Source organism: Rhea americana, unplaced genomic scaffold (genome assembly GCF_003343005.1).
Source record: "Rhea americana isolate MKP2758 unplaced genomic scaffold, rheAme1 scaffold_346, whole genome shotgun sequence".
Taxonomy (NCBI): Eukaryota; Metazoa; Chordata; class Aves; order Rheiformes; family Rheidae; genus Rhea; species Rhea americana.
The window spans coordinates 177159-201630 of NW_028186475.1; the positions used below are offsets into that span (position 1 = coordinate 177159).

The following is a 24472-nucleotide window of genomic DNA, read 5'->3' on the forward strand; positions in this document are numbered from 1 at the left end:
GGGTATGTTATGCCATTGCTCATAACTTTAGCATAGCAGTTTAATTTGCCTGAAGTGGTAACACAATTTGAATTCTCTAGTATACTACTGGAGAGCTGAACATGAAGCGGTTCATCTACAGAATACTTAGTTTACAAATCTCAATCTATTCAATCATGACTTAAATTTATATCATACTATGAATACATGTACAGTTTTAAAATGACCTGTACTGCTGGCTAACATACAGTATTACAAATAGCAGAAAACCCAACCAAAGCTTAGAAACAAACAAAAAAAAATTGTGTTTAATTCTTAATGATAGATTTCAAAAATCAAGCTGCTGTGAAACATTAGTGAATAAGTATTTAACTTGTGCTAACATAGCAAGAAATTATAGCGTTGTGTATTGAATAGAGTTTTATCCTTTTTGTATATTTATCTAAAAAAGAATGTTAGATGTTGGTGAAATTCAGTTTACCATCCTGTTACAAGCTCGGAATACAGGTAAAAGTGGTTTCTGATAAGTTCTAACTTGTCTAAGAACAGTAGGACAGTTTCATAATAGAATTAAACTTCTAAAACTAGAAACAGCTCAACAATTACCATGTCAAATACACTTCTATCTTTATCTCTAAGTAAGGACTATTGCAGACATTTCATATTATTAGAGAACTTGCGATCTCTGGATATTGACAGAATCCTCTTCAGTGTCACTAGCTGTTGCTAAACTATGGAAGATGTGGTTAATGGCATCTTTCTCCTTAAAAGAGACTGCTCCAAAAAACAAGGAATGAAACTGGAAAATGCAATATTTACAAAAGTAAGATACTATGCATGTGATATACATCGGGGTTAATTATTTCTTAAGCCTTTGCCACTTTGACAAAGATTTTAAAATGTGCTTTTTAATCTGCAGTGTTTCGAAGTAAAATACGTGTGCCATCTGCAAATATTTACAGCATTATAATCAAACAGTGATTTTTTGTCAACTATGCTGCTGTGAAGCTGCTTCATTTTCATTGAACTATCATGTGGAGAACTGAATACCAGTGTAGAGTAACTTAGACTATGTGGAGCATGCAGCTAAATACCAGCTTAAGAACACTATTCCACTGTTTTGTAAAACAACATAGATATGATTATAGTCTCCTTACCTTGTGATAATCGGAATGTGTTGATCTTGCTTCCAACATTGTATAGCCATCCGTCTCAGTTACGGTAGTACCTTCTATATCTTTATTTGAGATTTTGGGAGAGATTTTTATCTCTTGTTTTGCCACAGGACTTCTAGGTGCTTCCAGCTCCATGTTTTGTGGATTTCCATTCCATTGTGGCTTTCTGGAAGCTATTGCTTCTGAATTACTGTCTTTTTCCACAGAGGTTTTTTCAGACTTACTCATAGAYGTCTTCAAGCTGGATGTGAGAGAGTAGGAGAGGTTAGTAACTAGCSTTTATGTATCTTTAGTGGGCCGTCTGAACTTCCTGCTAATTAAAAGCCTTACGGCTTTAGAACAGATTCTCGGCTAGTGTCTTCCCTTCCTCTCTTACTGGAACTCCCTGGAGACTAAACAAAGCAGAGGCAAGTGTGGTGTGTTGCACCTAGAATTGTACTGCTATGCATATTAAGAAATGACCCCAAAATCCCTGCGCTGTCTCTCCTTTTGCTGCAAAAATGGTACCTTAGCATTACCAGTAATGAAAGTTAACACTGTATTCAAGAAGGGAACATCGGTCTAAAACCATTCCTTTGCACACCAGTGACAGGTGAAAGTATGAGAGAGGTGACTGAGGCTGCTCAGGCAAGTGTTGGCTGTCTGCTACTATGGCAGTGCCTATACAAACAGCCGATCGGTAGTTACATGCTTTGGTTAAAAGAATCCACCCGTAGAGGAAGAGACTGTCTCAYAGTAGTGCTCTGTCTGTGTCTCGARCTATGTCAGCTTTTTCCTGAACCTTTATAGCTCAGAATTTCCTGTGAACAAAGGTTCTAGTGCTGGGTACCATGTTTATGAATGTTCAATAAGAATTAGAAGATCATTTCCTTTAAATCTGACTTTGCTGGAAACCTTAAACTGATTTTCAGTCTTAAGGCAATCTGCCGCCCTCGCTCACCCCTGAAGCCCGCTGTTACCTTTCCTGCCTTTGTGAAAAGCATGGAGGCTGTTCGGAGGCTGTCTCGTTTTCAATGTCAGATAAGGTAGCCAAAATAAAGCTGGCTTCCAGCACCATATCTTCAATGCTGAAAGCAATTGGTCTAAAAACAAACATTCAGAGACTAAATAGCATGTATAGTGATATGGATTTTGGGGAGGAAGCATAGCTCATGCAATTATGTACATACAGATTAAAAAGTAACCCCTCTATAAAGATGAAAACCTAATACAAGTATTTGCTACTTAGGAATATAAGATGGCTTCCTACCGCAGGCGGAAATACATCAATGAGCAAATGCTACACAGCATCATACTTAGTTCAGTTGTGCTTTTAAATATGTAAATATTAAAGTCGCACTTTAAACAGAAAATATGTTGTTTCTTTAGACTACTAAAGTTGCATGCATTAGACTGAAAACCTGAAATGTCCATGTAACTTGTGGGTGCTCAGCAACCAGTGTGGGTARCTTGATAATACTGATGCCTGTATTAAATCTCTCGTGTAATAAGAAACTATTTAACTCTGTATTGCAGGTTAATCAGAAATATAGCTTTTGGTAAAAAATTAAAATCCAATTTTATTGTTACAGTTAAATATTCATAGAGTAACCTGCAGACAGAAATTGATTGTAGAGTTGTAACTGCATTTATTTTAGATAGTGTGTTCCAAAACATACTTTCCAGATATGTCGAAATGGATTGAGACAGGAGTACTGGTAGCTTCTGAAAATGCTAGTAGTCCCTGAAAAGAAGGGGTGGGAGGTTAAGTGATGTTTTAAAAACAGAAGAAGAGTAATATTAGAATATAAATTTATCTCAACTGTTGTTTACTCATGAAAAGGAGGTAAAAGGCTACTACTWCTAGAATGCATTTCTTGCCGTTCCTGACTGGAGTTTTGCCCAAGAAACTTCTGTATATAGACTGCTGCCACTATACTTTCTCCTGATGTTTTAAAAACATTTCCCTTGCCCTTCAAAGGCTATGGCAAGGGATTCTGCAGGGTCCTGAAGATCCTTGCTTTTAAAGCTATTCCTTCAGCAGCTGATAAAAGCCGATGATGATCAGGAAGCCTGGTAGAACACCTTTACCAGGCACTATTCTGTATTTTCCAGATTAGATTATGCAAATTAATGGAAAATGTTATATTTTCAAAACAAATTTTTATTTTTACCCTCAATTCCTTAAGGCAAAATGTTACTTCAGAATCCACTCCAACTTGAAAGTAGTCAAATTCATCTGGATTTAGTTGTATTTCAGTATGCATTGCCTTTGAAAAGTCTGTTCAAAATAATAAGAAAGTCAAGGGCTCAAAACTGAAATTTGAACTCAACAACGCTATGATTATAACCATGAGCTTTTAACACCAGCCTTGTTTGAACAAATAACTGTATTTTTATAGTGACTAATAGTAACAAATGCCTAGCTGGCTTTAGCTACATTTTTTCACAATTAAGTAAAATACCTTGGAATTCCTCAAAACATTTAATATATATTTTGGACTTAAAATGGATTTTAACAAAACATCTTTTATATTTCACTATGTGATCTAACCTTAATATCTGCTTTCTTACTTGCAAGCCTGCATTGTCTACAGGCATTCTGCATAAATACTTTTACTAGCTTTTTAGTGTTGCATAGCTGGTAAGACCAAAATGCAGCAGCAGATTAGTCATAACTACTGACAACCATCAGAGGTATAAGAATGCAGACTAAGGTAATTTGTTTTAAAATAAAATCTTTTCCTGACTTTATGTAAGTGGCAGAATGGAAATTAAATTGTTATTAAATTGTTGCTCATTAGCATTAGAATACCCCTGTAGTTATTATAAGGGGTGTGAAAAGAAAACAAGAGAGTACTTCCGTGATCCATTACAGTGTCATAGGCATACAGCAACTTAAATAGTGCACTCCTGTGCAGTTTGCTTTCAAAGCCAGGCTGCTAACAAAGTATTCCAAACTATTCCCGGTCTTCTGTTTCTTTGCTTAAGAATTTTCCTTTCTCAGCTTTCAATAAGGTCCAACTGCATGTACAAATATCATCTTGTAAGGTTCCTTAGGACTGTAGAAATACACTCTTATAGTACACCTGCCAAGTTCCRTAAGAGAGAGCCTACTGCATGCAAATGAAAACAAGTCCAGGCAGAAAGTACAATTTGTTTCTCTGAAAATTAGATATGACTCTGGAAAAAAMCAAGCCATCACCAGATGATGAGTACAAAGAATATATTTTGTTTCAGCATATACAGAACATTTGCTGCAGGCAATACATTACGTTACATTCTACACAAGAAGAATGATGCTTTGAATTCCTTCTTTTTTCCCCTGGTTTGGCTGTTCTTATTTTTGGATAACAAAATTAGATTTTTACCTACCATTTTTTCCACTCTCCTTCTTACAATAACCCTTCTAGGTGTATGTTTCTAAAGTAACAAAATTCCTCATTGAAAACACAATTTTTTAAGTGTCCTTCTATTTTCAGTAATTTMTTTCTTTCTTCAGTTTCCACTACTTTACCCTTCTCCCTCTCTGTTGCTATAGTTTGTTCTCAGCCCAGTCCCCACCCCTACACTATAGTCATCTTTTTCTAGGTCATTATGCTCAGCTTTGCTCTTAAGCAAGAATGAAAAGCATCTCTTTATTATGTGATATACAAGAACCCACACTTCAGAAACTATACTTTAAATGATATCTTTAAAATTAGTTTGGGTCACACACTAACAATCTAGATGGTTCTCCATCTCCAATCTGTAAATGGCAGTGCACAACATAAAAAGTTTTAGGCCAGCTAACACACTATATTGCCCCTATATTAAGATATACTCAGTATTTGTATCAATTCCATAATTGCGGTATTCAGATTTAAACAGTTCTTTTTAAAAGCATAAAATGATTTCCTTTTGCATGCCTGTTACCATGTGTCTGTTATTACAGCACAATAATTACCTTTCTTCAAGCGTGCAGCAAATGACTTAATTTATTTCAACTGGCTGCTCATTCTGGCATCYGCTGCTGATACCAGAAAAAATATTATTAAAAACATATTGTCTTAACATAAATATATTAAATCCAATGGGTGGCAGTCTGATTTAAAATCTGTCTCTGTATGTTCCCTCTCCTAAAAATCTCATTCAGCCACRAAATGCATTTTCCATTTATGCTGCAATGCTGCTTATTATTTATTTAGTTTGCTTGTTTTGCAAGTCTCAACACTCTTTCATATTTTGAATTTCCTTACCAGTGTCTTCCTCTGTGTAACTCTTGAAACAAACTTTCACTGGAGTAACAGCTAGGGTTACTTCTTCTTGACTCATTGGAAAGTGAATCATTATATCAGCCAGCAGCCTATAAAATTTAATTTAGCATTAAAATAATTTTATGGGTTACAAATTATTAGCTAGCATTTGTTATTCACATTAGAAATTAAAATTRTTGCAGGGTAGTACTGTTCAAAAAAACTGCCTTTGAAATGTGCCCCTCTTATTAAAATTACAACTAATAACTTTGAAAATCAAATTTATTATTTCATACTGCTTTGTATACTGCCAAATCAGTCATATATATACATATATATATATATATATCAATTTTTAGCAAGTACATGTGTATTTTTAGCATATATATCACATATTCTTTATTTAAAAGCTTGCAGTTTTACAAATAATGTTATCMTTTTATAAACACATACATAATAGATACACAATATATATAGATATACATCTATATTGAGATGTCTATCTCCAATGCTTTTATGGTTGATTACTATGATAAAAGCATCTATGCACAAGATGCACTTTAACAGAAATGCTGTCAGGAAACGTACAGTCTAACTGTTTGTTGCCTTTCTTCTCAATAACATGCCAAATCTTGGATTCCTCATTGCCTTTTTCTTTTATTTATTTATTTTTTTTCTGAGGGTTACTTTTCAAAGCAAAGTTTTGCTTTATTTTGTAAAACAGCTTGTACTTTTACCACTGGATTCTTTGCCTATACAATTTAAGCACAAGTTTATTTGTGATATCTGGAAGTTAAGTGAAATACCAAGTACTAGTATGTGACATTTAGGACTTCACTGTTTTTGGCTGTGGGGACCTAATCAGGTTTTGATTATGTTAATTACTATGACAGCAGGATTGCAGCATCTATGATTTTTAAAGAAAAATATGATTATTCATTACCTGGATTGGAGTTTAAGTACATTTGGACACATGTGCTTGGCAAAAACAGCCTGTAGTGGATCACATTCTTGAAAAGTCAGATTATGTGTTTTTACAATACCTAYGTAAAATGTGTATGAACAAAGATTAATGCTGGCCTATAATTTTTATTGCTTATTAGTATTAATTGTTCATTTTCATAAATCTCAATAAAAAAGGAACCAAGGAATTCAGTCTACCAACTTGGAAATAACTTGCCCACAAGCAGAAAACTGAATTAAAACRCTATCTAAGACTTCTTTCATCCTATTATATATTTCCATCTAAAATCTGTGGTTCTTAAGAATTCACAATGGACAAGTGAACAGCAATGAGTGCAACAAGCACAGGAAAAAAGAAGCTTTCAATATGTAACTCGTAAATAATAGAAATAGTGGGAGAAAAAAAAACAAATCTTTATGGGTCTCTCTTTATTTCTAGATAAGCATGAGCTGATGAATGAGGTAAGTTAGCTTATCTGACCTAAGTAATATAATACCTCATTATTACTAATGCAGGCTACATTTTTAATACTATAAAACACTGCCATTACACAGCACAGCTGTGCAGGCTATATTGATGATAATGGTTCCTTACGAGTTCTGCTGAGACTAACGTTTACAAATACATTGTCTTCTGCGGGACTGAGGCTGYCGGACCTGCTACAAAGCCAAAGAAATTTAAGTATTGAAGCATAAAGACCCAGTAAGTTCTCTAGTCCAAATAGCTGCCAGAACAGGATTCCCCTTCCTCTCCTTTTAAATTTCATAATGTATTTTTTTTCATAATTGAATCCAGACTAATTTTAAATGTTGTCAGCAGTGGGCTAACAATTAGTGTATAACATACATAACTACTGAACTGAAGCACAGAAGAAAGCTGACTGATAAATCCTATTGTAACTGATTTTTAACAAAGTGATGTGCATTAAAAATACTAATTATCATGTGAAGAGGCTGAAAGTGTTTGGCATAATGTTCCATCAGTAACACATAATAATTACGCTAAATACTGTCTTCCTGTTTTAAACTGCTTCTGTTTCTAGAAAGTCACTGTATGTAACCTACCATGCTTACAGATAAGCTGAAAAGTTATGTGATGATCATTGATATTTGTATAAATGTTGCATTTCTCTACATTCTTTTCCAGCATATTTACACATCTAAATACAGGAAGAACTGACTATAAGAAAAAAAAATAGTGTAAAGGTTACCAAGCAATTATTATTTCCAAGCAAGTATTATTACCAAGCAAGTATTACTTCCCTAGTCTCAGCAGTTTAAGTCAAGCTCCTGTTTTCATGGCTTCCCAAACTGCTTTGTAAGCAGATASCAAGGTAGCGATAACGATCCTTGCCATCCTCACCAACTACGCAACATGTGGCCAGCAGGCCTGTTTGCTAAACAACAGGTCAAAGCTCCCTGGCTCATACTATTTTTTAAGGTTACAGGAGAAACACTCAAGAGACACAAACATGGTATTTCTTCACCCCAAGATGAAACTGGTTCAGCATTTGGAAACTGCAAGGTGCAGTTCAGGAGGTACATCTTCTAAACATCATTAAACACAGATGTTCTTGTGTGCAGAACTGCTCAGATGCACTAGAGCTTAGAGCTCCAAACACCATAGCAGTCTTTGGGTTTTAGTCCAAGAATGCTAATATGTCTTCTGTATGTCTGAACAATCCCCCCCCCCCCATAATTTGAAAATTGGGCTGATTTGTTGCTTAAAAGGTGTGCATAATAATCCACTAAAATGTACCTTAATTATCAATTTACACGGAAGGGGTAACTGTTTCTCCTTCTGACATGATTCAGACCCAGCTGTCCAGCAGTAATGTTGAAAAAACATAGATGAAAAGAAGATACATGCACAGGCTGACCTAGAAGAATTCACTGATCTTAAGGCAAGCTGGAAAAAAAATGTTTCATTAACTCAAAGCTGTTTTATATTGAACCTTCAACAAAAAGGCTGTCTCTATGCTTCAGCACCATACCTAAGCACAAAACCTTTAAACAGGTATGTCTCAAAATAAACACAGATGCATCATGCATATAATTGTGTTCAAACTAATCATATTCCTGACTGTAGGTCAGAAGCCACTGGTATAATACAGGCATAGGAATCCAATCTAGGTGCATTTTAAGTGTGTGAGTGAAGCCTTTAAGTGTGAATTACTTAGGTAATTCATTTAAGGCTTTTGAGGGATAGGAGCTTGTTTTAATACAATATTAATTCTTGCCCATCCACCTGATGCAAACAAATGAGCAAAGATACTGTATATCACAATACTAGCACCTCAAAAATACTTTAGATATAACAAGAAAGTAGCTCTGCTTCTGATTTGCAAGCTTTCCTGCAAGGTAAGAAGAGCTGAGCCTAATCAGCCTTGACTAGGAAGCCTCTAAGGAAAAGGCAAATTCTGCTGGAAGTGATAGCTGATTAACGGGAGKGCATCCTTCCTGTTGAGTCATAGTAAGGCAGTACAAAAGCACGTTGCTTAGAGGCAGTTTTCCATCTAGTACAAATATAAGCCTTTTGACCCATGACAATAAAAATGAAACCCACAGTATTAATCTGGATGTCCTGGACAAGCTTCAGCTAAGGCAATAAAAACATTAATAAATATTAGGGGCAAAGTAAGATGAATCTTCCATTATATCATCTGCATAATTACAATGACAGAAAATAGGGCATTTGTCCATATTTAAAGTAGAAGAAGCTGAGGGAGACTATAAGTCAGACTGAAAGATACTTGTAGGTAAACAATTTAATACAAAATCCAATGGTGTTCATTTCCAAAAAAGAAAATTTTAAATTACAATAAATGAAATTCACTTACACCTTTTTCTACTGGGTCAAACCAAAATTCATCACTAATACGTGCTATGGCATGTATTGCTCTTCCAAACACTAGTAGAAAAGGAGAAAGGTGCAATATGCGTTCTCAGATAAATGAAAAACAAGCTAGACTACATTTTCTCCGCAATAACTTAAGAGGAAATATAAATTGACATTGACATTTTCAAAAGCTGCCTCAAATGTTGGATGTCCCTTTGCAGCAACTAGTATGACCTGACGCTTCTGCAAATGAATTTACTGGACAAAAAAAAAAAAAAAAAAAGGTGAAGTTAGGGATAACGCCTTGCAGGCAGCAACTAGTTTCAGCGAGAGGAAAGCAGCAGGGCAGCTCTAGAGACCTCGCCCTAGGGAACACACAAGGAACCAGCACTGGGGCTCGATATTCGGCTTTGCCCATCCTGGCCCTGGCAGAGCAGCACTTTGCACGAAAAGCAAGGGGAGGTTTAGCTGGGGCTATGGAAGGAGAGTGAGATGCACGCGGAGGTATGTAGATGAGCAACAGCTTATCCACCTGTAAGCACCCTAAACCCATTTCTTTGTACTCAAAATCTGAACAACTTTCAGAGGCAGCATGTTGCCTCTTCACAACGGCGTTGGCTGCCTGAGGGGGGAGGCTGCTCTGCACTCCGTGGGCACAGCCATGGGTTGGCAGCGGGTGCTTGTGCTTCATGTCCCGCTTTGCACCGAGGCAAAGCCCTCTCCCGGGGGAAGCTCGCCGCGAGCAGCGCGCTGGGGCCCGCAGGGCGGCCGCAGGCAGCGTGTCCAGGCCCCAGCGCCACCGCAGCCACCCATCCCAGGGCCACGGGCCTCGCTGGGACGCGCTGCCCCGTGGCTGGGCTTCACTTCAGCTCTCTGGTGCTTGTTCCCCCCACGCAGACCCCTCTGTCCCAGATGTGCCACCTGCCCCGGGGGCCACCAGTACCTCTGAGGTGGCCCCCCCCAATCACACACTTCATGGTCGGGGAGGCGGAGGGGCCGCCGCTTTCCTCCCTCCCGCCCTTCCCCTCACACGACGGTTCCAAAAAGAGCGGGAAACACCGCAGAACCCTGCGGGGGGAGGGGGGGGAGGGGGGGGAGGCGGCGGCTGTTTCCCGCTCCTCAAAGACCCGGATGTAGCCACAAAGGCGGCTGTGGCGGAGCGCGTTTTGCGCGTGTTGGCCCTTCGGAGGTGCCGTAGCGGGCGGTTGGAGCCAGCCGCTCGCTTCCGGGAGGAACCGCCGCCCGGCTGTGTGAGGGGGGCGTCGCGCGGAGCGCAGCAGGATGGTGAGCGGCGGCGGCGGCGGGCGACCGGGGCCGCCTCTGCACCGCGGAGCCTGCGGCGGGGACCCTCCCCCCCCTCCACACGCACACTACCACCCGTGCGCCGTCCCCGCCGCCGGGCCGTGGCCCCGCGCCCCCGCGGCCTGGGGGGCGGCCGAGGCCTGGGGCCGCGCGCGGTGGCGGCGCCCGTTCCCACAGCGGCGGCCGCTGCCCCGCGGCGCCTGCGAGGGGCGGCCGGTAGCGGCGGGGGGAGCCCGGCGGCGGGCAGGTGCCCCCGGCGGCGGGCGGAAGGCCGTCGCGGCCCGGGGCGGGGAGGTTATGGCACAGTAACTGATTTTTTTTTTTTTTTAACGCTTTCTTCATAACATTAAAAATTCATTAATTATTTGCCTGTTCATTTGGCTATGTTTTTCTTTTCTGTTGCTTTTCTTTGGTTTAACATTGATCATGTTTCACCCTGTTTTTCATTCCCCTTGTCTGCAATCAACTTCTCCATTCCAATAAGGCTGGGCACAGAGTAAGTTTACTCCTCTTGGCTGTTGCTAACGCTGGTGGTAAGGGCTTGCTCATGTTACTGGGAGATGGGAACCTGAGGTGATACCTACGAATAACAAAGCGGCTGCTGTTCAAGCCGTGTTCAAGACTGCACCTAAGTTCCTGGTTCACACGAGATGTATCATACTTTGTCATTATTTTGTGCTACAGATACATGTGATTATTAAACGCACTTTTTTTTTGTTATTGTAATCTTCTAAGCTTTTCATCAATTAAAGGAAGCTGGAACGTGATTTGGGGGAAGTATTAGGGGATCCCTGTTTGTCAGCAAAGGAAATGCTCTTTGAATGCATAAGCTGTGCTCACTTAAGTGAGGTTATCTGTTTTAAGTGGCAGCATAATTTGATTAAGTATTAAATACATAACTAGTATTGCATGCATAAATCCCCTAAACATTGCTTGTTATGGATTCGTTTTTTACACACTTTAAAGTATACTCTTACTAGTATTAGTCTAGAGATGGTATTTTTCACTTGGAATTCTTACAAGGCCATCAAAAATGTTTATTTTTCTGTCCTGGACTTGTTTTAAATTGGTAATTCACAAGTTAAAAAAAAAAAAAAAAATACTTTTGTATTGTTTTACCAATGCTTTCAACTGTCTGTTCTCCAAAGATGCATGGCTTTGATACTAGCACTGAAACTTTCTTAGTTAAAAAAGAAAAAAAAAATCTGTAGCCCTCTCCACCTTTTTTTTGTTTAATTACCATTAGCATGAATATAGTTGCAAGGCCTAAGAATAAAAAAAAGACAGCAAATATTTGAAAAGGTAACTTCATAGCTTAGTTACCATTATTTATATATGTATGGGCTCTGTCCTTTACAAACACATTTGATGGCTGTCTTYTTAGGAACTGGCTTACTAACAAAGCATTCTTGTTGGGAGATAAACAGTCTCTGATGTGGAGCTCTTTATCAGGATGACAGGGATGACTGTCTTTAGATCCAGTGTTTCTACAATGTAGTAATATAGTACCCATGCTTTACAGAGCTTTTCCTGCCCTTTTTGCATAATTAATTTATTGCTACTTTGCTTGCATTAATTTTTTTCTTTATTCGCACATTTAAAGCTTGTGATGTTAAACTATTATCTTACTGTGACTGAGTCCTAAACTTTGAAGCCCCCCATTACTATGGTGTTAGAGAACCTTCAGGCATTAAACTTGTGTTCTTCTAACATCTATTTTACTGAAACTATGAATATAAGTGGTAATGGAAACACTGTATACTGTAGTCTGGTTTATCTATCTTCTGTTTAACAAAACTGTTGTCTTACTCTGCTGTTGTTCAGTGGTTCCTACAGTAATGGCTCTGATTTAGCTTCCTATTCTGGTTAACTCTTAAAATGCATTGCAGATTTGCTTTTTTATTATTTAAGAGGAAGAATAAATAATAAAAAAAATCAGTTTATTTTAGTTCCCAAATTTGTGTAAATTATATCACATAGTAATACTTTTCTTTTGTTATACCTCTATAAAAAACCAAAGGGCCTGTAGAGGTTTTTTGTTTTTAGGAGCGCCTCTTCAGCCCCTTGTGTTTTTAAGGCCCTTGTCTCAGCACCATTCTATATTAATAAGGGCCATAGTTTTCCCTCAAATACACATAAATTACATCACCATTTCATTTTTTATTTTAATTGCTTTTATATCAAAGGCAAGATTATGAAGCTGAGAAAAATACCGCTTTTTTTGTTTTCTGTTGGTTCTTGCTGATATTAATAAGGATCCGTAATGATCTTTCTTTCCTGCCATGACACCTGATAAGTTGGTGTTAGTATTAGGAGATCTTCACATTCCACACCGATGCAACAGCCTTCCAGCTAAATTCAAAAAACTGCTGGTTCCGGGAAAGATCCAACACATTCTCTGCACAGGAAACCTCTGCACCAAGGACACTTATGACTACCTCAAGACTCTGGCTGGGGATGTTCATGTTGTGAGAGGGGACTTTGATGAGGTATGTGCCTCTCTTACGTATCGGCAATATTTAGCTTATTTGTAATTTAGGTGTAAGTGAGCAAAAAGAGCATAGAATAAGAGAAGCAGTGTGAAAATCAAATTGAGCAAAACAGTTGTGGTTATGATCAATAATGTGACTTGCCCAAGAAGTTGTATACTTAGCCAAGTCTAGGACTCTGGCAAACAGGATGTGCTGTTGTCACATCATTGAAGTTCCTTGCATTTTATTAAGTTCTGAACACTTTTCATGAAAGGAGCTTTGTAGCTCTCGTTGTGTAGTAGGACTAATTACGCAGTATTTTCATAAGCTCTCCACTTTCCTTGGTGTTGCATAAATATTTTAATACAAACTTGTATAGCTAATCCAACTTTTTTTTTTTTTTTTTTTTTTAGAACCTGAATTACCCTGAACAGAAAGTTGTAACTGTTGGACAATTCAAAATTGGGCTGATTCATGGCCATCAGGTTATTCCTTGGGGCGATATGGCCAGCCTGGCACTGCTACAAAGGCAGTTTGATGTGGACATCTTAATTTCAGGACATACACACAAATTTGAGGCATTTGAACATGAAAACAAATTCTATATCAATCCAGGATCAGCTACAGGAGCTTATCATGCCTTAGAGAAGTAAGTGAAGTGGGGATTTCCTGTTACACTTCTCATTGATAACAAAATTGAAATGATACTTAAAGCTTGGATTTGATTGTACTATGCCACAAAATTCAAATCCATGTTTCTTGGAGTAATTTCTGCTAAGAAGTCTAATAGTCAAACACCAAGGCTATTAAATATACTATTAATATTTTCACTTTTTTCCCCTCTTTCTAGCAACATCATTCCTTCATTTGTGCTGATGGATATCCAAGCTTCTACAGTAGTTACATATGTTTATCAACTAATTGGAGATGATGTGAAAGTAGAAAGAATTGAGTACAAAAAATCTTGAAGTGTCTTTGCTTGTCTGAAATTCTTACCATCTCATTCTGGAACTGCAAGTTACTGCAATACTTGATTGCTAGTTTACAGTACTATACTTATTTGCTAACAGCTTAACAATGTAGCTCATTGGTATCAACTCCAAACCAACAATGTGTTTGCTTATTTTCTTTTGTATGATTTGATTTGTAAAAATACCCCATTAAAATAACTGGTTTAAATACTTTCCATAATCTTGTAATAAGTTCTCTTCACTTCATAGAAAAGCTAAGCTTTATGAACCATTGTTGATAAATGCAAGTTATACCTGCTTTTAAGGTATCTATCAGTACTTTTTCTTGATAATGCTCAACAAACAGCCTGATGTGGATTTGGTGTTATATCTAAAGGATAAACTTAGCATAAGCCTCTTGTAACAGGCTTAAACATATTAAAGATTGGGGCTCTGGGAGGCATGCTTCAGAATCCATTTGATATTAAATTTTCTCATTCCAAATTAAGTTGAAAGAGTAAATGGATTGATAGATTCTGAAAAAGATTATAATCAGCTCACAACAGTAGTAATTTCACTGTAGAAAGTTTAGTCTTTATATTCAAAGTGGTTTAAAGCAACTTGTATGCTTTACTGAATGATGGTCTAATTAAATCTGTAATCAGTGGAGAGGGGCTTTCCTTTACTTGGCTTATATATCTATGTATCTGACCCTGTGTATATACACAACTTCCATGTACAAACATTTTAAATAATGTAATTCTGTATGGCACTTGTACTACTACTGAGGACTAAAAAATTGGTTGTTAAAGAGGACTGGAACTTTTGGCTCTCCTACTATCAGCTGGCTGTAGGAAACTGATTGTATTTAACAGCTCCCACTTTTCATGACTGCTAGTTTTCCAATAAAAACATTTTATYTTTTTGTCTTCTACAGAAAATTTAGAATTCGAAAGTAGCCTGTTTGTTTTGCATATTTGTATGACTCTTATCTGTGCAGTATGTGTGAAAAGCTGTACAGTATTACCTTTGTCATGAAAGTTTGAGTTAGACTAATGGGTTATCCACAAAACTTAAAGGATCAACTAGGATCCTTTTCCTGTGTCATAAGCTTTGACTCAGTACCCTCATTTCTGTTCACAATAAACATGCTTTACCTTAGAAAAAGCTAAAGGATTTCATTYTGGCACCTCAGGGGAAAAAAGTTAGGTTTAGTAAACCTGCAGGTATTGCAGCAAAATACATACATACTTACTGCTTTATTTTGCTAGGGAACTACAGAAAGAACAGTTTAAAAGAAAACTTCTGCAAATGTTAGTTTCCATTAAGAAAGGTCAGTGACTGAGTACAGTGTGAACTTACTGACAGCATCACTGAAAAAGCTTAAAGAGTACTTTAAGGCCAAAAATCATATTGTCAGTTTATTCATGCTCACTGTAATTAAAATTAGAATTTGTCTACAAACTGTATTTACATGAAGTACATCAGCATGTATAGTTTAGAAGAGCTAAGCACAATTACAGAAGGTGCTGTTTATGTGAATGAGAAGTTTTAGAGAGATTCTGATAACAGAAACACAGAGGAAATAGTATAAGGTTAATGGAAAATAAGCTTGATTCATCTGAATATCAAAATGCAGAGTAAGAACCTTGCTGTTTAAAGAAACAAGAAATCCTGCTGTAAATCTAAACTGTTTCAACTGAGATGATTGATAGAATATTTCTGCTGGTATGAAGAAAAAACAGCCCGTATCAGTTAAAAATCTGAAAAGCTTGTGGTAGCTTTTGTTAAAAGAGCATTAAGGTTTTAGTGCAGCACTAGTTGACAAGAACATGTATTCCCAATGCTTGTCACTAATCATGCCAGTAGAGGGAGAAAAGACAAAGAGTAGATGAAGACTATCAATCACAGGTCTCATCTGGTCCATTCTGAAACACCTGGAAGGTAAGAGGACAATATTAATAGAGTTTAGGAAAACCAGATATAATCTGAGTCCTGTAAAGGTACTTAAATTTTTAAAGCTTAGCACTACATAGATGTGATGAAAATACATTTTATTTGAATCTGTAAATAAATATTTTACTATATACAATATATTTTACTAAAAATATTGGCTATTAGCTTTTAGCAAAAAGTTAAGTGAAAGCTGTTCTTTAGAAACAGGGAAACAAATACTCATCAGGTATAACGGTGGTTTGTTTTACCTTCAGAACATCAGAAGTTGATGCATCCACTGGAGTGGGATTTCCACATTTCTCTTGATACTCTCGTATTAGGGCCGTYGCATCATCAGTGCTGTAAGAGGCAAAATTTTTCCAACTTAATCAACTGAAGTTCTCTAAAAAAGAGTTTAGATTATGTACACTGAAGTACAAAACAAGGTATGAACCCACAATTTTGAAGCCAGGTATGTCCAACCATTTCCCAGTAAAGGAAAACAAGCCATGACAAATCTAGCATTTTATCTTKTGGCTGTTAGTAAAACTCACGTATACTATAATTTAAGTAGTTATTTGTTGGTTCCTATCATGTTCTTACTACAGTATAACTGGTAACAAACTATCTTGGAATACTGAAGACTAAGTATTTGGGATGTATACTCAAAGTTAGCAGCTGTGCACAATGAGCACAGGTGCTACGTGTCACTGATATACTGCTGATTTAGCACTGCCCTGCAGTAGGTTCAGTGGCAATATTTAAGTGGAATCTGATAGGTATTTCTAACTCTTAAAAAACTTAGTAGTCAACCCAATCCTACATCTTGAGTACAGACAATTTGTTTGTTGTTTTTAAAGTATCCTCTCTGCTGAAGCTGTGACTCTGTGATACTACTGAACTGAACTCACCTGAAGGTAAGGTAAACTGATTCAAAGCAAAAGCATTTRCTACTTCAGTCAGGTTGCTTCTGCTATTTTAACGGACTAACATCTGCTTGCCAGTTTAGGGGTAATAAGTTGTTACTTTGGCTCAAATACATTGTGAAACTGTCCTCTATGCATGCAAAGTAGCAAGGTGAGATTTCTCTTGGTTTTTGATTTTCTTTTCTTTTTTAATTTTAGCAATACTTCTAAAAGTCTTAATTACTTAAGATTCTTAAATACTGAAACATCTCCAGGACTTTAAACTACTAAAACCAAAGTAAAGGAAAGATTCAGTTTCTACGAGTAGCATCAGCAATGCATTATCTGTTTTACCTTCTATTAACCTACCAATTCTTGCTGGCAAAATAATCCACTAGTTCTTTAATTCGGTGAGTGTTCATCAGTTGTTGCTTCAATAGTGAAAAATACTTAGTTGTTAGAAATTTTTCATATAGCTTCTCATTTATGATGCTGTCCAAAATTAAAGATCTAATCTGAAAAGTAGTAGATAAAATTTTTAGTAATGGAAAAGTATTAATATTTTAAACATAAGAATCTTAATCCCTAAATAATAAGAGCTCAGATCTTTATTGCCAGATTACTGTAATAAGCAGGATTTTTTATTATTATTTTTTAAAAATACGCTGCAAAACGGCAGAATTTGTGAAGGCTGACCTCAGATTCAGATAGCAGAATGAGTTAAGAAACTTGCCCTTAGGAAGTCAAGGGAGGGTAAAAGAGTGTGCTGTTTTGCGAGCCCCTTGGCTTTTTTGCATAACACGTTTAGAAAAATAAAGTACTGCTGCTGCAAACATGCTGCCCTAGAGATAGGGACAGTCTGTAACATGGCACTGTTTAAAAAATATTGGTCAGTTGCACCAATAATAAAGTACAAAAATGCCTGGAAATTATTAGCAGCATTTTTTAGAAGTGTGCATTTTGCCAACTGATGCTTGGCAAGATCAAGGTAGAGAGAAAAGGGGCTTTATGTACACTGACCCATCAAGAAAATCTGTAAGTCAAAGCCAAGAGAAATAGATGTTATTTATTTACCTGAGATGCAAACCCCGCTATTTCTCCAGTGTTCATGTGTTCATCTATTTGTTGCAGTACAGTTTCCATGTTACATGTTGATAAGAGACCCTTGCAAAAAAGGATACAAAACATTCATATTCTATGAATGATTATAATATAAACTCTTTCCATTCAGAACAAGTAATTGATTTATTCATGAATAGCTTGTATTTTGAGACACTGGGTACAAATATGAAATTCTCAAACCAGTATCTGTGCAGTTTGACTGAAAGAATAGCATTTTTTATTATATTTAATTCCAAAATGTTATTTTGCTGTAGTTGTTATCATAGACTTTCTTTGCCACTTTGTCATTGCCAGCAGACTAAATTTCTTATACTAGTGCTATAACTTAGGAAAAAATCTTCTGAGCTTGAGCTTTAAACAAAGGGAAACCTAAGAATAAGATGCTTTTACTTGTGCAAGTGTTGACAGGATAGACATGGGAGCTGCCTATAGTGCTTCATCAGGCAGAATGACATGGAGCACAAAGTCATGGAAATGAGAAAGCAAACAATGAAGATGCRTGAATGTGGAGGATGTGGCTTTAAGGCAAAAAGGTTTATGTCAGAACATGTGATGCTTATCAAGCATCTTTCTAAAGAAATGGGAGCTCAAAACCTTAAATGTTTGTCTGAAGTAAGACTCTGTACTTCTCTTACAAGCTGCTGGAGACTAGCCCACTAATAGCTCCTCAGCAATTACATAAGTTTGCATCAACTTCACACTGTTTTGGCAWATAGACTTTTTTTTCCCTTCTTTTCATGTGCACTGACTATTCACCATAAACAAACACTGAATATCAAGGAAGGTAATACTTCAGTAAATATTTAGAGGAAGTGGACAGACAAACAACTGCTCAAGGCCTCTGCTGGGCATTACAGGCTTTGTAACTCTGCAAAACCGTGTCTAATCCACAAAAGGCAAAGTTGCATGACAAAGCAGCTGGGGATGATTTGAAGCTAGCTGATTTTCCTTTAAAGAAAAAAAAAAAGTAGGAAGTGTTCACATGATCCCTTTCAGAAGCAGAAATTTAGAGTAATAACCACTGTGGGTGGAAGGTGCTGAGTAGCTGGCTCAGCAGCAATGTATTCAAATAAGCTAGAGTTAGAAGATATCTTTCAGTCTCTGTTGGAAATAACATGCTTAAATGAATCTCTTTTGGGCAGCTGAAACACACACTTGTTTACCTGAATTTGCTGCTCTCGTTTCTCAGACTGAGGAATCAGCAAGAGGCATCCCAAAGCAAAAGCTGGAAGGTCCAGCTGTGCATATTGTTTAGCTATTCCGACAACATCCAAGTCAGCCAGAACAGGACACCTTCAGAAGATTACGAAGAAAGTTCTCAGCCATAAGATGTATAGCTAGATGTCCCAAATATTTTCAACAAAATTGCTTTAAGATTTTTAAGATGGATAAAATATTTTTTAACCTCATCTTACTTTCAGAATGGGACAACCTAAATTAGTTGAAGTTTCACAGAATACAAATACATAGTGATTTTCTAGCTTAAAATTTTGAAAAGTCATTCTTCCCAAGTTTGTAACTCTTTCTAAACATTTCTAGGCCCTGTTTTGAACTGAAGTATTGACAAATGCCCAGAGCATTGCTTTGGTACATGTGTATCCGCGCAGAAATGTGAGGATGTTGGATTTAGCCAAGCTGGATCCCTTTCTAGTATTTATTTCCTAACTAACTGGCTTTTGTTTCAGATCAGGGTCTCTGAGCTCTGGCTCTTCTGCCAAGCAAGTGAGAGTATTGATGTCAATTACCTAATGGTTTGTGGTGTTTTTTCATGCTGTAAAGCCAATGCAAAACAGGTTTATATATAAAATGCTTTGGAAAGTTAATACTGTAGGTTAACCACGTTTATATATGTGCAATTACTGTCTTTTCCATGTCAGGTTTTACTCTTCACAGGAAAAAGAAAGCACTCTCTTACACCCAGTTTAATGTTTGGGGAAACATGCAATACTTTGCTAAGAAAATGAATTAACTAGACTTTTAGGATGGCCGTCAATCTCCAAGAACGTCAGGACTAAACTGACATCCCTCATGGAGGCAGTGACAGGGGCAGATAAACTGCTTTTCAGCTGCTTTGCTGTGCAAAGTCCCAATTTTGAGAGCAGTTACCAGCACAGTTTAGACAGCCAAGACACCGAGTTATAGCACACCACTCTAACAGCCTGTGGCCAAGCACTGCATTTTGTTCGAGTACCTGCCCTGATTCTGCCCCTCCCACAAGGGGCAAAAGGCTCTCCCCCATTTCTCAGTCAGAATGCCCAGTTCTCAGAGCTCCTTTGAATGTTCCAATGGATTAGAAGAGTAATTACCAAGGGGAGATTCCCACTCAAACCAATCCAAATGCAGGATGTAATATCTACTTACTTCAGCAGAATCACAAAACATTCACAGCATTCCTCTAACTGCTTAGGACTTGGTGGACATGAAGCTAAAAAATAAAAGAGTGACTGAAACCTTGATAAACTATATAATGCAGTCACTATACAAGCATGACAGACAGCTGGTAATAACATACCTGCAAGAAATGGTGACAGAACTACACTTCGCCAAGCTCKACTGAAGTTGGGAATCTGTTGAAAATATATTTTTAAAATTGTAGCCGTACACAGTTGTAACTAAACGTACTTGTAAACACAGATGTCTTGACCCATTATAGGTGGAAGAAGTCTATTTTGTTCTTAAACCATTGGAGGAATTACTCCCCAACATTGCTTCTCTCTCTCTTTCTCAAACTAAGATTCTTGCCATATTTTGGCATTACTCTGTCTGACTTCATAAAACAAAGTAAGGGTATACTGAAGAAACCATAAGTGCAAAATGTACCACTTAAGCAATGAATAACTATTCAATTGCATGGTGCAAGGTTGTAAGAATAATCATGAAAGATTTTTCTTCGTGTGTCGGGCTCCTTTGTATAGGTGACTGCCACTCACGCACAGAATACTATACTACTTTTAGATGAAGAAGAGCAAGAGACACTTGAGGAGTATTTGCTTACCTCCCATAATGAATGAATCCCAGTAATTGCTATCAAAACTTTTCTTAGATATTGCATCTGAAACATAAATATTATATGATAAAATGCTACAGTGTTTTCTGAAAATCTGTCGATAATTTACAGGACTGCATTATGCCTGTTGTCTTGTGTGTAGGATACAAACTTCGTTCCTCAAAGTACCTCTGTTTCCTTTAGAGGGAGCAATTGATGCATGAGGAAATGCAACTTATAGTTTAGTAAATTACATTTTCACTAGTAGCAGCAACATATGTTTTCTCAAAGTACACAAAATTTCAAATAGTAATACACCTGATGCTGAAAACTTTAYGACCATGTCTTCTTTGCTATTACTATCTGACTCTCATTAGATTAAAGCTAGCTAGCTAGCTCATGATACAAACAACATCAGCCACCTCTATTACCTCATTAGGTTATAGTAACATTACACTAAATGCAACACCCAGAGCTAATTAGGATAATGAATTACAAATTTAGGATTACTACTCTAATAGTAATCTTAGAACATTTTAGGGGGTAAGGTGTGTGTATACACACAGATATGCAGGTACACTCCATTTGTGTGTATGTATGTAGTTATATAGACAAAAATATGCATATGATGTAAAATTACAATACTATGAAGAAATAATTTATCATATGATTTAATCTTGACATCTGAAAGGTTTTTTCCCTTCAAAAAATTCATACAGCTAGAACAATTTAAGAACAAAGTTCTCAAACACTACTGTTAAAACAAATGTCTCAAAGCTTCATAAATGTTCAGGGACAAAGAGCGCAAAGTAACCATGTAGACTGTAGATAAGGTAAAAGATATATAAATTCTAAACTTATTGAGCTATTACATTCTTCATAAATTAGTGGTAAAAAAAGTCTTTTTCTCACCTCACTGTAGAACTTCATGCTTAAAAGTTCCTTACCATATTGAAACCAAGAAGCTTCTGTAGTAAGCCATTCCAGAGTTGGGAGTCATATACTTTGTATTCCAGACTAAGCTCAGACACAAGTCTAACAGCCTGAAGGAGAACAAGGACACAGTGTATTTTAATAAATGTACCTTCATGATCTTCAAGCCTTTTCTGGTTGCCAGAGAAACTTCAGATTTTTATGATTTTACCTGGTCCTTTATCACCTGAAAGGTCACAACCAGGACGCATGCAAAATTATTTTACATTCATGCAGAGGATTAAAATACCCCCTACAGTTTTTCATTTTATTTTCTAATTTTAGGAAGACTAAAGCTCTTCTGTCATTTTCATATTTTAAACTAGCCCATGTATATTTCATCTAAAGAACAAATCACTTTTTTTGTGGCTATAAACTAAAAGTACTACGGATGAAGCCTTCCTTAGTAGGATAGTATCCTTTCTTGTCATGAACTAATCTCTCTCTGGAAATCTCATTTACCTGCCCTTGTCTTCAGTGTTAATTTAGCTTTTTTTTTTTAATTATACTTTGTAACATAAAGCAATTGTCAGATTTAAGTTCCTAAGCAGAGCATAAAATCAGTCTATTGCTAGCATATTTAATAAGTAACTGACAGCTATTCTAAAAGTATATACCTGTTAATCTTTAATACTTTGTACTTCAATATGAATTAATTTAAGCAATTTCAAGTATTCAATGGGTTATTAAAAAAGCAGGAAGGGAGGAGGGGAAGAAAAAGAAAAGGTGAGAGAGAGCTCTACAGTAAAAAATCTTCCTTCCAAGACAAGAGACAAGATAAGGATACATGAAGATGGGCAAGTACTAGGAAATAATTGTGTGATGGGTAGTATTCAGCAACCTATTAAACATTATGTCAAAAAAACACAACAGTCTAATGAGGTGTTTTTCATCCTCTGATACTGACACTCTGCAACAGAAGAGTCTTTAGGGTAACTGCATACTTCCTGGTATTTTTAAGTGATCAYGAGTAGCATATGTACTGTGGAGTAACTTACGTTTAGAAATACATGCCCAATGTAGAAAGATGCACATTTCACACAATGAGTACCAAAAAAAAGTCAAAGGATTTAAGATCATACCGTGGGTTCATGACTGTGATTCTTCCACAGCCCTTTAATCATTCCTTCCTTGGGGCTTTTATGAAATGATTCATAAGTATATGGAATATTCAAAATTTCAAACTCTGCCAGATAAATGCAGCATTTTAGAACGTACCTGTTTTTTTTTTTAAAAAAAAACAAAGAAAAAATGGGAACTAATTATGTTTATAGTGATCATTATAACTTGTAGTGATCATTATAACTTGCATAATCAAATTCTGGAGAATATTGAAAAGGTGTTTTCTGTTGCTTTAATAAAAGGGAGAATAACATAGATATTATGTGTATTAATGAAAGATCAAAGATCCTGGAAACCTCAATAAAACAGTTCCTGTAACACTTCCACTAGAATTTAATTTACATACAGAGACTGCGTATTTGCAGAAACGCATCGTGCAGGTATTTGGCATCACGCACTCTAAACATCACTCTCCACAAAGAGGCTGTAACTCCAGATTACCAGCATAGATTCATATTGTCTCCCTTTTATTGTAGATCTACTCTGAGCAAGCTGGTTCTACTGTTATTTTCAGAGAACCAACATTATTCTGCTGGGGTGTTGTTTTTTTATTTTTGCAGAGGATGATATTTTTGCAAGATGCCCAAATTTGAAGATAAAGATAACTTACATTCAAGAGGTACCATCTAAAATAGAATCTGAACATTGTCCTACATTATAGATAGCAGAAAATACTTCAGTTAGTAGATAAGTAACTGCAATCTATTCAAAACAGAACAAAGTATTTTCTGCATAATGCCATGTTGCTTCCAAGCTTACCAAAAAGGACTGTGATATACTAGACTGCATTACAGTAAAGTTAAGAGATCTAATTATCAGAAATAATTATTTTTTTTTAATGACAACCTTTCTCCATTTATTGCAATTTGTTTCCAATGGCTGTTAAGACTAGCAGTATGTTAAGTAATACCTTAAGAAAAATTCACCTTACTTTATTTTCTCAATGGGTTTCTTGAAGAGTGATTCCACAGTATTGGTATCTGCCAAGTAGAGCAGACACTTAAGAGCTCTACTCCTGTGAGCATATGTCAACTGATTAACACCAATTGGCTGAGAGGGGAGAGAGAAGAGAAGAAAAAAACAAAACAATTTACAACTATTGGTGAACAGATGAAAAGAGGGTTGTGTGTGTTTTTGTATGATCTTTCAAAGATTTTGMATTAAAATGCTTTGCATAAATTTATGCTAAGTAACAGACTGGATTACCTTCAACTTTTATACTGCCGAGCTGAAATATGTTAGCCTCAAAGAGCACTACTGAACTACCCATTTTATAGAGTATTATCAAAAGTTAGAAAAATACCTGAGATATCAGGTATACACACATACAACACCTAGTAAGTACGAAAGACTGAGGTTAAGAGTATGCTAAAATAATTTTCCAGTTTCAACTTTACCCAGTCAAAGTGAACCAATATATTACTGTACTAGCTTAAAGCATTTTCTAGAAAATGTTGAATGAAGCTATTTTCAGGTAATATCAGCAGTAAATTTAGAAAATCTAGAGTTCAATAGCCTCACTTTATAGTCCACAGCA

At 36.8% G+C, this 24472-nt stretch overlaps 3 protein-coding genes across 6 annotated transcripts in view; 1 reads left to right on the top strand and 2 right to left on the bottom strand.

Annotated features, from left to right (window-relative positions):
* Positions 1–646: 646 nt before the first annotated feature.
* RAD9B (RAD9 checkpoint clamp component B) lies at positions 647–10147 on the bottom strand. The gene is made up of 11 exons (XM_085311618.1): positions 10114–10147; positions 9172–9275; positions 8091–8240; positions 7397–7511; positions 6312–6411; positions 5372–5478; positions 3308–3414; positions 2813–2877; positions 2114–2236; positions 1137–1395; positions 647–778 (listed from the first exon to the last, which is right to left on the bottom strand). The coding sequence occupies exons 1-11, from the start codon at positions 10145–10147 to the stop codon at positions 647–649; spliced, it is 1296 nt and encodes a 431-aa protein (XP_085167744.1).
* Positions 10148–10325: 178 nt separating this feature from the next.
* Positions 10326–14818, top strand: VPS29 (VPS29 retromer complex component). 3 transcript variants are annotated; one of them, XM_085311632.1, is made up of 5 exons: positions 10326–10454; positions 10957–10968; positions 12770–12961; positions 13357–13592; positions 13794–14818. In XM_085311632.1, exons 1-5 carry the CDS (start codon positions 10452–10454, stop codon positions 13909–13911), a joined length of 561 nt encoding a protein of 186 aa, XP_085167758.1. In that variant the 5' UTR covers positions 10326–10451; the 3' UTR covers positions 13912–14818. The 3 variants fall into 3 exon arrangements, with proteins under 3 accessions (XP_085167758.1, XP_085167760.1, XP_085167759.1); XM_085311634.1 differs by lacking the exon at positions 10957–10968 and having other exon boundaries at positions 10329–10454; XM_085311633.1 differs by lacking the exons at positions 10326–10454; positions 10957–10968 and having other exon boundaries at positions 12361–12961.
* A 483-nt stretch (positions 14819–15301) lies between these two features.
* The window catches only part of KNTC1 (kinetochore associated 1), a 42275-nt gene continuing 33104 nt past the window's right edge, over positions 15302–24472 (bottom strand). For both annotated transcript variants that reach the window (XM_085311630.1, XM_085311631.1), the window contains 11 exons: positions 23867–23985; positions 22896–23031; positions 21789–21884; positions 20851–20907; positions 20368–20422; positions 20217–20280; positions 19019–19148; positions 17808–17897; positions 17103–17248; positions 16098–16188; positions 15302–15830 (listed from right to left, as the gene is read on the bottom strand). In XM_085311630.1, the coding sequence (XP_085167756.1) occupies positions 15795–15830; positions 16098–16188; positions 17103–17248; positions 17808–17897; positions 19019–19148; positions 20217–20280; positions 20368–20422; positions 20851–20907; positions 21789–21884; positions 22896–23031; positions 23867–23985 (1020 nt within the window). In that variant the 3' untranslated portion in view covers positions 15302–15794. The remainder of the gene's footprint in view (positions 15831–16097; positions 16189–17102; positions 17249–17807; positions 17898–19018; positions 19149–20216; positions 20281–20367; positions 20423–20850; positions 20908–21788; positions 21885–22895; positions 23032–23866; positions 23986–24472) is intronic.